General features: G+C 36.9%; 1 protein-coding gene across 9 annotated transcripts in view; it reads right to left on the bottom strand.

Moving 5' to 3' along the window:
- The window catches only part of nfat5b (nuclear factor of activated T cells 5b), an 89,559-nt gene that overhangs the window by 9,097 nt on the left and 66,356 nt on the right, over positions 1-14,106 (bottom strand). For all 9 annotated transcript variants that reach the window (XM_049465602.1, XM_049465603.1, XM_049465601.1 and 6 more), the window contains 5 exons: positions 9,992-10,178; positions 7,755-7,945; positions 6,429-6,601; positions 4,832-4,966; positions 4,681-4,733 (listed from right to left, as the gene is read on the bottom strand). In XM_049465602.1, coding sequence (XP_049321559.1) covers positions 4,681-4,733; positions 4,832-4,966; positions 6,429-6,601; positions 7,755-7,945; positions 9,992-10,178 — 739 coding nt within the window. The remainder of the gene's footprint in view (positions 1-4,680; positions 4,734-4,831; positions 4,967-6,428; positions 6,602-7,754; positions 7,946-9,991; positions 10,179-14,106) is intronic.

Raw genomic sequence — 14,106 nt, 5'->3', positions numbered from 1 at the left:
TGAAATGCATTTTTACTGTACATAGACAAAATAATGCACAGCATGGAAAAATCAAATAAAAATACATACAAAGTATACAGAGATAGTAATATACCTTAAAAATCTAACAACAGCAATAGTTAAATAGCTGTATTTTATTTGGGTAAATCAGCCAAATGATGGCAGCACTGCCCTTCCTTCTGCATGAATGGTCTGGGAGCTGTTTCATTTACTTACTACTATTTGCCTGGGTCGCTACTGTAAAGATAAAGTGAAATATGTGAAATATATACTAGTATTATCAAAGCTGGCACATCCGCTGTACTCAGAGCCTATAAAAGCAGCTATTATTAAATATAATAACTAGGCTGGAGTGATATGACAACATTACAGTAACTCAGCAGTGTCAACAGTCCTGTTTTCAACATTTAACAGTGGACAATAGTATTTATGTGTGATGCTGAAGAAGAAACCAACCATTATCAACCGTTAGTGTTTGTGAAAAACAATAAAACAGAAACATCAGAATCTTCTACAGTCAACGCATTAAATGCACATAGACATAGGTATGAGATTAGGTTAAAGGAAAGAAAACTGGTAGTTTCTTATATGCTCAACATGTTTGCCATGTTACCAGCGGCACTAATCCAATAAGACAGTTTGTAGTTCTTTAATTACAGACTGTAGTCCTGTATCTGTTTCTCTGCATACTTTATTATTCTCAGTTTACCCTGATATTTAACGCTCAGGACACCACAGGATAGACCACCACAGAGCAGCTATTATTATTTGGGTGGTGGGCAGACATGTATAAAGTGCTCTACTGAAAAGGTGGCTTGAGTAGAATGATTGGAGTACAGTAGTGAAGTAAAAATAATACTCCAGTAGATACAGATAAAGAATTTAGTATTTCAGTACAGTTATGAAGTAAAAATAATACTCCAGTAGATACAGATACAGTATTTTAGTACTTAAATACAGTAGTGTAGTAAAATAATACTCCAGTAGATACAGATACAGTATTTTAGTACTTAATTACAACAGAGAAGTAAAAATAATACTCCAGTAGATACAGATACAGCATTTTAGTACTTAAGTACAGTAGTGTAGTAAAATAATAATCCTGTAGATACAGATACAGTATTTTAGTACTTAAGTACAGTAGTGTAGTAAAATAATACTCCTGTAGATACAAATACAGTATTTTTGTACTGAAGTACAGTAGAGAAGTAAAAATAATACTCCAGTAGATACAGATAAAGAATTTAGTATTTCAGTACAGTTATGAAGTAAAAATAATACTCCAGTAGATACAGATACAGTATTTTAGTACTTAATTACAACAGAGAAGTAAAAATAATACTCCAGTAGATACAGATAAAGAATTTAGTATTTCAGTACAGTTATGAAGTAAAAATAATACTCCAGTAGATACAGATACAGTATTTTAGTACTTAATTACAACAGAGAACTAAAAATAATACTCCAGTAGATACAGATACAGTATTGTAGTACTTAAGTACAGTAGTGTAGTAAAATAATACTCCTGTAGATACAGATACAGTATTTTAGTACTTAAGTACAGTAGTGTAGTAAAATAATACTCCTGTAGATACAGATACAGTATTTTAGTACTTAAGTACAGTAGTGTAGTAAAATAATACTCCTGTAGATACAGATACAGTATTTTAGTACTTAAGTACAGTAGTGTAGTAAAATAATACTCCTGTAGATACAGATACAGTATTTTAGTACTTAAGTACAGTAGTGTAGTAAAATAATACTCCTGTAGATACAGATACAGTATTTCAGTACTTAAGTACAGTAGTGTAGTAAAATAATACTCCTGTAGATACAGATACAGTATTTCAGTACTTAAGTACAGTAGTGAAGTAGTTCTACTTTGTTACACTACATCTTTGTTGGTGGGTGGTTATTCTCAGTAATGCAGTGATTAGCACTGATTAGCATGGCGGTGGTGTATGAGGTGTTAGTGTGTTGAGCTGCTGGTACAGTGAGTGGATCAGATACAGCAGTGCTGCTGGAGTTTTTAAACACTGTGTTTAATCTCTCACTGTCCTCCACTCTATTACACACTCCTACCTACAGCTGAAACACCATGTAGATATAGTAAAACCAGAGACAGAAATTCTGAATCCGTTGCGGCAAAGCTTGTGTTGGTCATCCTTTAATCCTTTATTAGTGATTACAGGATATGTGCACACAGGATGCTGCTGGTTGGATATTTCTAGTTGGTGGACTATTCTCAGTCCAACAGTGACACTGAGGTGTTTAAAAACTCCAGCAGCACTGCAGTGCTGAGAATAATGACACACCACCCAAATAATAATAGCTGCTCTGTTGTGTTTTTTTTATCCAGTAAGGACCTTAGTATTGAAGAACAGGGTGAAAGGAGTATAATAAATATAAAGTATGTAGAGAAACAGATACAGAACTGCAGTCTGTAATTATTAAAGAACTACAAAATGTTCTATAGGCTAAGTGGAGTTGATATAATGAACAGTGGGTGTAGAAACATGGAGGTGGTATTAATGTAATGGCTGACTGGTGTCTTACAGTAATGTGATGTAATATATGTATTTGACCTCATATTTTACTTTTTAAACAAGAGCTCAGAATGTGAAACATAAAGTAAAAGTAATGGTAATGGTAAATTATACACAACAGTAAGCAAAGTACTTCTCACGCTTCTGTGGTTAACTGAGAGATATCTATCTACAAAGCTCAAATGATATAAACAGCAGGATATTAGTCATTATGAAAGCAGATGTTTTCTCTAACACCTTGAGCCTCACACTGAGAGAGATTTGTTTTCAGATTATTTAGCTCTTTCATCACATTCTATTTGAGTATCTAGGTCAGCAAACTGCAGGCCTGGCCAACCTCAGGAATGGAAACTAAAGACAATGATGATAACAGAGAACACAAAGCAGGCCCTATGTGTGACCTGCACATACTCTATGGGGCAGATTCCCAGATAGGGATTAAAACCTAGTCCTGGACTAAATGTTTCTTTTAATGGGAAATCTCCATTTAAAATGCTGTGTAGTTTTAGAACCCATTATAATTAGCTAAATGCTTATATCTACTTTAAGTTGCATTCATTGCTGACATACAGTACCAGTCAAAAGTTTGAACACACCTTAAATTCACACTTAGTTTACTTAGCAAACCAAAAAAACATTTATATTTTAGGTTCTTTAAAGTAGAACCTCTTGCTTTTCACATCTCTGCTGGATTTTCTCAGTCAGCTTTATGAAGTAGAGTCTCCTGGAATTCAGGCTTTCAGTTAACAGCTGTGCTGAACTTATCAAGAGTTAATTACTTGAATTTCTTGTCTCTTAATGTGTTTGAGAGCATCAGTTGTAAAGTAGTGAAGAGGTAGAGTTACAGGTATACAGTGAATAGCTCTATTAAAGTAATGTTCTAATCCAGATTATGAGGAGCAAGAACTACTCAACTAAGTAAAAAGAAAAAGAACACTTTAAGAAATTAAGTTTCTTAAAATTTTAATAGTATCCTTGAATTCATTTACTGCAAAATCAAGACCATTAAAAATGCATTACGATGAAACTGGCTCTCATCAGGACCGACTCAGGAATGGAAGAGCAAGAGTTCCCTCTGTTGTACAGGATAAATTCATCAGAGTTACCAGCTTCAGAAAACCACAAGTTAACAGCTCTCCAGGTAAAAGCACCTAAATAAGTATTTTGGTTTGTTTAACACTTTTAGGTTACTACATTATTCCTTTGTTTTCCTTTATAATCTGAATCACTTCACTATGTTGTATGGTACTGTAGATGTGCAAATGCACACACACACAGCTTGTGTAGTGTCTGCAGATAACACATTAAGCATAATGCCACATTAAGGCATTGAGCTGTGGAGCAGTGGAACTGTGTTCTCTGGAATGATAGTGCTCCATCCAAAACTTTTGTGTAGGGTAAGGTTGGGATAGGGGTGTGCCATATTGTATCCTATGTAATAATATTGCAAACAATTTTTAAATATTGTGAACGATATAGCACACAGGGTATTTTAAGGTATACGATCACTCAACCCTAATTATTACATTAGGGTCCAAATTCTTTTCCTGTTTTTAGCAAAAGAAAAATTTACACTGTTCTCATTTCCCATTATATATCTACTAGAGACAGATTATATCTGTCCAGCATCATTTATTTTACTTTAATCCTGGATATATGGAGATATTTGGAATGCATAATTAGTATCATGAAATTCTGGATCATTGACTGAACATTGACTTTATCAAATCTGATAAAATTCTTGTATTTTTTAATATCTCAGTTAGGGGTGTGCCATATCATATTGTATGCAATAATAAAATTAAACGTTCACTTTTTTGCAGGAGTGTATTCTAGAAATATATTTATTTAATTTATTTAAATCTCCAAGACTACCGTTATCACGAAAAAAACATGAAATGTGATATTTTAGGGCCATATCGCCCAACCCAAATGCTTGTCTCACTGAATGCGATCAAATTCTCATAGCAATTCAACAGCAATCCTTAAAATCTAGTAGAAAGTCTTTCAATCATTGTACAGTAAAGAAAGTTACTGCAACAAATGCTGGATAAACTATATTTAAGAAATATTGAACGTAGAGCAGGTGTCCCAAAACTTTTGTCCATATGATGTACTGCATAATCTATCGTACCTGATGGAAAAGCTCCATGTCGATCTCAGCCTCTGCTCTCCAGGACTTGTCATCTGCAAGACAAACGTTAAAAAACATTAGATTAAGACAATAAGAATGAACAGCTACAAATTTCACAGGGGGAAAGGAGATCAATCAGTTGGATGGTTACCCGAGATATTCTCCTGAAACACCACTTTGGTTCCTTTGAGAAAGTTCTTCCCGATGATGAACACTTCTTCTCCTCCTTGCACTGAGCAGCTGTGTAGACTCTTCTTCAGGATCTCAGGAACTCCTGCAGGCTGGGCTGTGGAAAAGGAGCCATTGCAAATATTTTAAACGGTATTACTGCATTACTTTTACTATTCCAAAAAATGACAAACCTTAAATTTATTATATACTGTAAAATATAAGACACTGCTTCAATCACAAATTTCTTTTCTTTATTTTTTTTTAACATTTATTAAGTACATAGGTGCTAGGGTGATATTCTGAGACATGTGCCTTTTGGATCATGTTAAAAACAAAACTCCACAAATTGCATTTTTAATTATTTCATCTGACAATTATCTTCATCTTAATTAATTAAGACATAGGGCCCTATTTAATTGATCTACTGACTTCGGTGCATTCGTATCTTAACAGCACATCTCAGCAGAGGATACTGACCTGCTCGTTCACGCTTTGAATATACACCAGCAGCTCATTTAATGGAACAGTAATGTTATTTTTTTCTTTATTCTGTTTCTTGTTGATTTAAAAGTTGGGTTTGCACACTGCAGCACATCTGTGTGTGTGTTTAATGAGTGGGGGTGTTTCGAGTGCAGGGAGCACCTATAGGAATGGACTCTGATGACTGACTGTTGTCAGAGTTTTAATCAGTCAGTGGAGCTCCTGTGTTTTCTGCTGCCAAAATAGAAACACGCCAGAAATTTACCTGAACACACCTCACTTCCAGACCACCACACCCATCCGTGTAGATTTATTCCTAAACTCTGACGCTATTTTAACAGCACGGGAACAAGGCGAGAAAACAGACTGTTGACAGGGTGTAAAATAGCAATGAGCATTGCGACACGTCTTGTGCAGGGTGTACGATAGAGCCCTCGGTCTTATCCAGATACAATCCTGATAATCAAGATGCATGATGTAACAAGGTGTAAAAGATGTACTCTCTTATGCTATTAGTCATTTTTGTTTTTGGTTGTTTTATAATAACATGTTTATTACTATATTCTCTTGTCACTGAATGTAATCAAATGCTCAGAGCAATGCTTGAAAAAAAATCTAATAGGCCTTTTCTTGGACAGTAGAGACAGTCACTCAGAGCAGAATAGCAGAATAAACTCCCTTTTTTGTTGCATTTGAGTTTAGAACAAAATAGGAATAAGCTAGTGTCCCTTTTTATACACTTTTGTCTATTTAGTTTATTTTTTACTTTCTGTTGTATCATCAGTTTTACATTTGGACAGTTAGAATTAACTACACTCTGACAGGATTCACAGTATTTTAAAGCAGTGGAAGCAAAATAGCATTAATTAAAATCAACATTTGAGGTACTTTGAAAAGTAGTCATGAATGAGGACAAAAAAGTAAAAAAAAATACTGAGATTCATTCATAAATCCACTCTTTTTAGGTACTAGCCGTAATAATATGAATGACCATTATCCCCTGCTCTAATCCCTTCATCTCCTCTCTCATTTGACAAGAGCACCAGCTGGGTTGGCTGGTAGACGACAGATGCTATGAATAACCCAAATCCACTCACTGCACAGTATGGGAAAGGAGGGGGTCTGCAGAGTGAGCACAGAGCCGTCGGGTCGGGGGATGTTCACCCGGAACACCAGCCTGGCACGAGTGCTCTTCTTCTTGGATCCGGCCACTCCTATCCGAGCCTCCACATCAGCGTTCCGGAGCTTCAGGATCCCCACACAGTCCACCCTGCAGAGACAGCGTACCATCAGTTATTATTATTATTATTAGAATTATTACTGTATTAATATACTGACATGCATCAGGGATACAGCACTGGGGTATTAGTATGTACATTTTTAATGGATCATAAAGTGTTATACTCTTAAACGTAAAGGTTCATTGAGTGATATCTGTTGTTTGGTACCTGGTATCTGGTTACTGGTAATTTTTCTGCTCACTTGGATAATTAGCCAGATGTTTCTAGTCATGATCATTACCACCCACTGCCAGAGGTGTCAAATAATGTACAAGGTACCAATACTCTGTTACCTTACTTAATATTTTGGTTATCTGTGCTTTACTGGAGTAATTATTATTCAGACATTTTACTTCTACTTCTTACATTTTCACACAATTATCTGAACTTTCTACTCCTTACATTTTAAAAATAGCCTCGTTACTCCTATTTCATTTTCGTTTTCATTCCAGATAGAGTGAATCTGATTGTGATTGGATGTAGAGAAGTATAAACATATACCATTCCAACTCCCTATTGGTTTATACTGTGATCCATCACACTGCACACGTCAGGCCTCCCCTTCAATATGTTTTCTTTCTTTTTATGATTTTTTTACATTGTAAATTTAATATTACTAATATTTAATAAAGTTGGACAGAGGACAGATCTGCACACTCTTGGTATTTTAATCTCAGTGTCTTCGTCTTGAAGGAGTTCCTGGAGGTGCTGAACAATAGTTGCTGCTTTTTCTTTAAGCTGTGAAGCTCCAGCTCATCCCAAATCACCTCAAATCACCATCTCAGTCCATCAGATTTAGATCAGGAGATTAATGTGGAGGACAAACTTTTTTTTTTTTTTTTTTTACTGTTTTCTATGTAATTCTATATGTTTCCCTTAACTGTCCCTTAATATTAATCTATGGGCTTCGAATGGTCCAGCGGTCTAAAGCGCTGCCACTACGATCAGGAGATTGTTGGTTTGAATCTTGTTTATGTAGCTTGCCATCAGCTGCTGGAGTGGTAAAATTATATATATATATATACATATATAAACATTTAATGTGTCCATATTTTTGACTGTAACTTTATTTAAGAGTGTGGGGTGTGAGCTAGGATATGTTGCACAAAATCACAGCATTTTTGACCTTGATGGAATACATACGCAAGTGTCATGTTATTGCTGGGGTCCAGAGACACTTCGATGACGGTCGTGCCCTCGATGTCCACCTCTCTGCAGGCGGTGGTGTTTCGACCCGTCACTCTACAGGCCTGATAGAACCCATGAGGCTTCACACGACCAGCATCATTACCCACAAACACCTGCAGGACCACCGGCTCCTTCACCCCCTCCAGCTGTGAAAATTAGTTAAAAGAACAGCAGCTGATGAACATTAATGAACCCACGGACAAACTGGAGGAAGCTAATAATTACATTACATTGCCTTCATCACCATGCAAAGAACACAGGAGGAGGGAACGAGGGAACAGCCAGTAAACAGGTAAGGGGTTGGTACATCAATATGAATGAATTCAGAGTACAGACCTAATTAACAGAAATCTGAGCAGCTTAGAGGAGGCACAGGCCAGCACTAATAAACACTAGCTGTGACCGAAATTACTCCCTATTTACTATTTAGGGCACTATTGAGTGCATCAGCCATTTTTCTCATAGTGTCCAAATCATAAGGGGCATTCAAGCTTCATTTTGAGGGCACTATAACCTCCCATAATGCATCATGATTTGTAGTTAACATCGCTGCTTACTACACAAGCTAAATGTGTCCCAGAATGCATTGCAAGTCTCGCTACTAAGCAACAGACAGCCGAAACAACGGAGCGGACAGCGAGCCATCAGGGTTGCCAGATTATTACAGTGGGATTCAGATAAAACCAATTCACTGGGTAAAACGTGTTTCAAATGCACCAAAAATGCAGAGAAAACCACTCAAATAGCTAATGTTCAGAATATCAACAATATTACAGGGTTTATTCTTACGTGATTTTTTTTATTAAATAAAATACTTTAAATATCTCAATTTCACCAACTACAAAAATATTACAATTATTTTATATGCATGTTTGTGTTATATATGTGTTTTGTGCATTGTATGATAGGACACACAAACCAAAGAAAGGTAATTACAGTACATTAACCCTCCTGTTATGTTCATTTGTCAGGAACAGCAATGTTGTTCCTGGGTCAATTTGACCTGGTGCATGTTTAAAAAGATGTCTGAAACCAAAAAAATCCTTACAAGCAGTGTGAATATTTCATTACTAACTCCATTACTAATTATTATATCAATATTTAGTGCAATGGTGTTAATTACCTCTAACAGGTAATGGTTCAATTAGGATCATTCACTATTTTTTCATAAAATAAATACATGTTCAAACTTTTTTTTAAATGTTCCAGTACTTTATTACTTTTGAAAGACAAACAAAAAAAACACTATAGTTTTACATAACATAGAAACACAATATTGCAATTTTGTTTTAGTTTTTGCAGTGGGTGTGAGATGAACCATTTTTTATATAATATGTTGAGTACACTAATTAAGGCAACCAGAGGAAGTTTCATACTGAAAAAAAATACTTTTAACTATTTTTCCTAGATCTTTAAACTTTAAACATAACAGGAGGGTTAACATAAACTCGCCAGCAATGAAAGAAATACTCATATACATAATAACCAACACAAACACTGCTTATTTAAATTTCCATCAGCAGGACTAGCTCTGTAGCTGCAAGGTTAGGTGGACAACTCGTCCAAACTCTTAAAACTTGGTAGCTTTGTCCACCCGTCAAAGCACAGCATTTCCTCCAGTCAATTTTAGCATGAAACCATGCAATCTGGTAACACTGCGAGCTGGTGTACGCTGTTAATTTCAGATGTTTCTCTATATAGTTCATTAATGTGAGGATTATGTTTTTAAACAGTGAAAATATAACAGTCAAAAATCACACCATGATCAGCTCAGAGCTTCACTAACTTTAATTCAGAGCTCAGTTTGTGTTTTTATGGAGTTTTAAAGTCGGCTTAACCACTTAAGTGTGTGAGTCTGTGGAACCAGTGCTGGCGCATGTTAATGACAATGTAGTGTCTGGATTCACGCCTGTTTTCACCACCACTTAGTGAACTAAATAGTGTCTCCCTATATAGCGCAACACTAATGAGGGAGTAGGGAGACATTTCCCTCAGTACTCAGTAATGCTCATTGTCATTGTTAGCAAGATCCAGCGGACTAAGGCGCTGCCACTCTGATTTAGGAGATTGCTGGTTCGAATCCCAGTCATGCTGCTTGCCATCAGCAGCCAAAGTCGTAGAGAGAACAATGAGCTTATCTCTCTCTGGGTGGGTAGATGGTGCTCTTTCCTTTATTTTTGTTTTAAACCCACCTTGACAGTAGGAAAGCCCTGCTGAGTGCGGTCCTTCACAGAGCCCCGGCTGCCCTCAGTCAGGTACCGGGCTCTGTGCTGAGTCTCAGGCTGGACCAGGATCTTCAGCTCTTTCCCCTCACTTTTCTGTGGGAACTGACCGCACAGTATCCCGCCTTTCTGACCAGATGCTTGGTTTCCATCAGAGCTGGAAAAAAAACAAACAAAAAAACAATAAGATATGTTGTTCAATTGAGCATCAACTTCAGGATAATAGATACTATTTGTACTGTACTAATTGACTGTATAAGATATTGCATTTCCTTCTATTGAAATGAAACCCAAAATATCTACTGTACGCTGTCAAATATGCAACCAGAGTCTGCTCAGTAGAGGCCAGAGGTGGAGGCAGACCCAGACTTGCCCCAAATAATAACAAGTGTCTCATACTGCCTTTATTGAGTTCATAGTGCAGCCTAACGGACGTAAACGGAGGTAAAGCCGAATTTCCATTACATACACAGTTCATCCAAAAAGAGTAATATTTCCACAGTAAAAGGACAGCTCCCACAACTTATTTTTAAGCTAACTGGCTAACTACTACTTAGCTCACATTGACTATTTGAAAAACTGCAGAGAAATTCATACAGAGTGTCTGTTAATGTGATTAACAGCACAATAACACCACTTAATAGTATAATATGTATTTATAGTATTTATAGGTATTAAAAAGTGTTGGAATTAGACACTGGTTCCTTGAAGACGGTTTACAGTATTTATATCACAACTAGTGCATCAAGACCAATGCAAGACTAGTGCATCAAGACCAATTGTTACTTTTGGCAGTGTGGGCAGTGTGCCAAGTCCTGCTGGAAAATGAAATCCACATCTCCATAAAAGTTGTCAGCAGAGGGAAGCATGAAGTGCTGTAAGATTTTGTGGGAAAACAATGCACTGACTTTAGACTTAATATAACACAGTGGACCAACACCAGCAGATGACATGTATTACTCAAATAAAGCAAATTTTCAAATATATATATATATATATATTTTTTAATGCACTAGGATTTCTTCATCTCGGTGAGCGAAGCTAAATTGAACTTTTATTTTTATATACGTAGGCTTTATACACATTTCATTGTGGGGTTTTGACTTCCTTAAAAATAAATGTAAATGAAGGGCACAGAGTGGTCCAGCAGTCTTAAGCTCTGCAACTATGATCGGGAAATTTGCTTGTTCGAATCCCTGTCATGCAGCTTACCATCAGCTGTCAGAGCCCTGAAAGAGCCCAATTGGTCTTGCTCTCTCTGGGTGGGTGCAGTAGATGGTGCTCTTTCCCCTCATCACTTCTAGGGTGATGTTGATCAGCACAAGGCTGCATCTGTGAGCCGATGTATCAGAGCTGAGTTGCTGCGCTTTCCTCCGAGCGTACTGTGCTGTGATGCTACTCAGTAATGCTGCATCAACAGCTGTTGGAAAAGAGGTGGTGGCTGGCTTCACATGTGTCGGAAGAGGCATGTGCTATGTGATATTTATATATAAATGTAAACGAAACAATAGTTTGCATATTTGACAGCTGTAAACTGTGCTGTTTTTTACTTTTTGAGCACATCTGCATATAAAAAATGGAATAAAACTGTCTTTTTCCAGTTGAATGGCTCATATATTTAAAGAATATCTACACTTAATTAGTTTTACAACATCGCCTAGACCTAATACTGGGTTTTTCTCACTTCTACCCAAAATAAGCTCTCTAAATTATGCCAATAGCAGTTCTTTTATCAACAGAAGTGCAACATCAGCCCCAGTGTCTAGCACCAGGCTCTCTGTGGCAGACAACCCGTCACAACTTGGCGTCTGTTCACATGCCTAACAAAGTCATGAGACATTCACCAGCCCACTGTCTGAATACGCTGGAGCTCCTCACAGCACTGTGACTCAACTCAGCTCCTCACACAGAGGGCACACAAGTGTAAAAGTGAATGAGCGTTGTTTATAGTGCGACACCTGCTTAGACCGCATTAAACATCTACTACAGGAGGAAAGAGAAGCGGCCTGGAGAAAGCTCTTATCTATTTTACTATCAGGAGGCAGTGACACATTTTAACTCCATTTATTTAGTTGTACAGCCAAAACATTTCTATTTCTTTTTTCTTTACTGTTTAAATTAGTTTAAAATATTCTGCATTGTAGATGAATACTAAAGTCATACAAACTGTGAAGAAAAAAATATGGAATTATTTAAAAACTGTTAAACCATGACAGTTTTGAACACCTTGGCTTGATTTTCTCAGTCAGCTTTATGAGGTAGTGTCACCTGGAATTCAGGCTTTCAGTTAACAGCTGTGCTGAACTTGTGAAGAGCTAACAACTTACATTTCTCGTCCTCTTAATGTTAGTTTGAGAGCATCAGTTGTAAAGTTGTGAAGAGGTATACAGTTGGTATACAGTGAATAGCTCTATTTGAGTAATGTTTTAATCCAGATTATAGCAAGAACTACTCAACTAATGAAAAAAAAAATACTTAAAGAAATGAAGGTCAGTTAATTTGATTTTTTTTTAAGAACTTTAAAAATATCTTCAAGTGCAGTCTCAAAGACCATCAAAAACGCTATGATGAAACTGGTACTCATCAGGGGTTCCCTCTGTTGCACAGGATGATTTCTTCACAGTTACCAGCCTCAGAAACCACAAGTTAACAGATCCCAGATCAGAGCACCTAAATACTGCTTCACAGGGTATTTTGGTTTGTTAAACACTTTTAAGATACAATATGATTCCTTATGTGTTCCTGCATGGTCTGAATCACTTCAGTATTCATTTATAATGTAGAAAGAACATTTTTAAAATAAAAACATTGCATGAGAAGGTGTGTCCAAACATTTGATTAGTAGTGTATTAAAACACCACCTTCCTACACCATATTTACCCAACACAGCATTCAGTACTGTCTGACGCAATGTGTATGCACTCACTGTTTAATATACTACCACAGCTGCTGTCTGTAAATGCACTCTAAATACCTGCCAGTTGACAGACTGTCCAAAAATAGCTGTTTTTGCTGCTGCAAAATACACCTTTTATTTAAAGGTGATCTGGGATGTTCAAGAGTTCAATCTGAACATGTTCAATGTTCAATCTGATCTACAAAAAGTTGGTTTGGCTGCAGGTTTTATTTTTATTATTTTTATGATCCTTTACTTAACTATTTTAATTATATTTCTTGTTTGTTTTATATCTTATTTTATAATAATTGAAATGATGCTTTTCTTCCTCTTTATCAAAGCAATATTCTGTGTAATGGCTCGGCTACACTGTAAATGAGGGCCACCCTCAATGTACCTCAATGAGTTTAAATAAAGTTTGGCTTGTTAAATGATTCTAAACAACCAGCAGCACACCTGTTTCCTCAGGTTTGATTAGTTGATTAGTTGATTAGGTAAGTCTTCACATTGATTGGGAACGAACACACCTGGATATGTTTAGATGTTATCTTGTGTATCGTGACTAGCGATGCATCAATACCATTTTTTAATGGTAATCAGGAGCATCAGGAGCATTATGTAATGGTGTAGCTGTTAGTGTAGCCCTGAGATTATGCTTTTTAATAAGCTTCTTGTGCCCTTTTTTGTTTTGTTTTTAATTCATTTATAATTTTTACCTCTTTTCTCCCCAATTTTGCTCAGCCAATTAACCAACCCACTCACTAGGACTCCCCCTATCACTAGAAATGCCCCAACACACCAGGAGGGTGAAGACTAACACATGCCTCCTCCGATACATGTGAAGCCAGCCACCGCTTCTTTTCGAGCTGCTGATGATGCAGCATTGCTGAGTAGTAAAGCGCAGCTCACAGATGCCCTGTTCTGCGGACATCACCCTTTAGTGATTTGGGGAGAGAGCGCCATCTACCTAACCGGAGGGAGCAGGGCCAATTTTGCTCCCTCTGAGCGCCGGCAGATGATGGCGAAGCTGCATGAGCGGGGATTCGAACCTGCGACCTCCCGCTCATAGTGGCAAAGCTCTCTGGATTCTACCAATGAGGTGTGGAGCTACTTTGTGCCTGGGAAACAGTGTAAAAAGTGATTATCTGCGATACACCCGTTGTAAAGAGTGCTGGGCAAAAAGCACAAA

This window comes from Astyanax mexicanus, chromosome 16 (genome assembly GCF_023375975.1).
Source record: "Astyanax mexicanus isolate ESR-SI-001 chromosome 16, AstMex3_surface, whole genome shotgun sequence".
Taxonomy (NCBI): domain Eukaryota; kingdom Metazoa; phylum Chordata; class Actinopteri; order Characiformes; family Acestrorhamphidae; genus Astyanax; species Astyanax mexicanus.
Note: the sequence above shows the minus strand (reverse complement) of the source record. Positions and strands in the feature narration are given on the sequence as shown.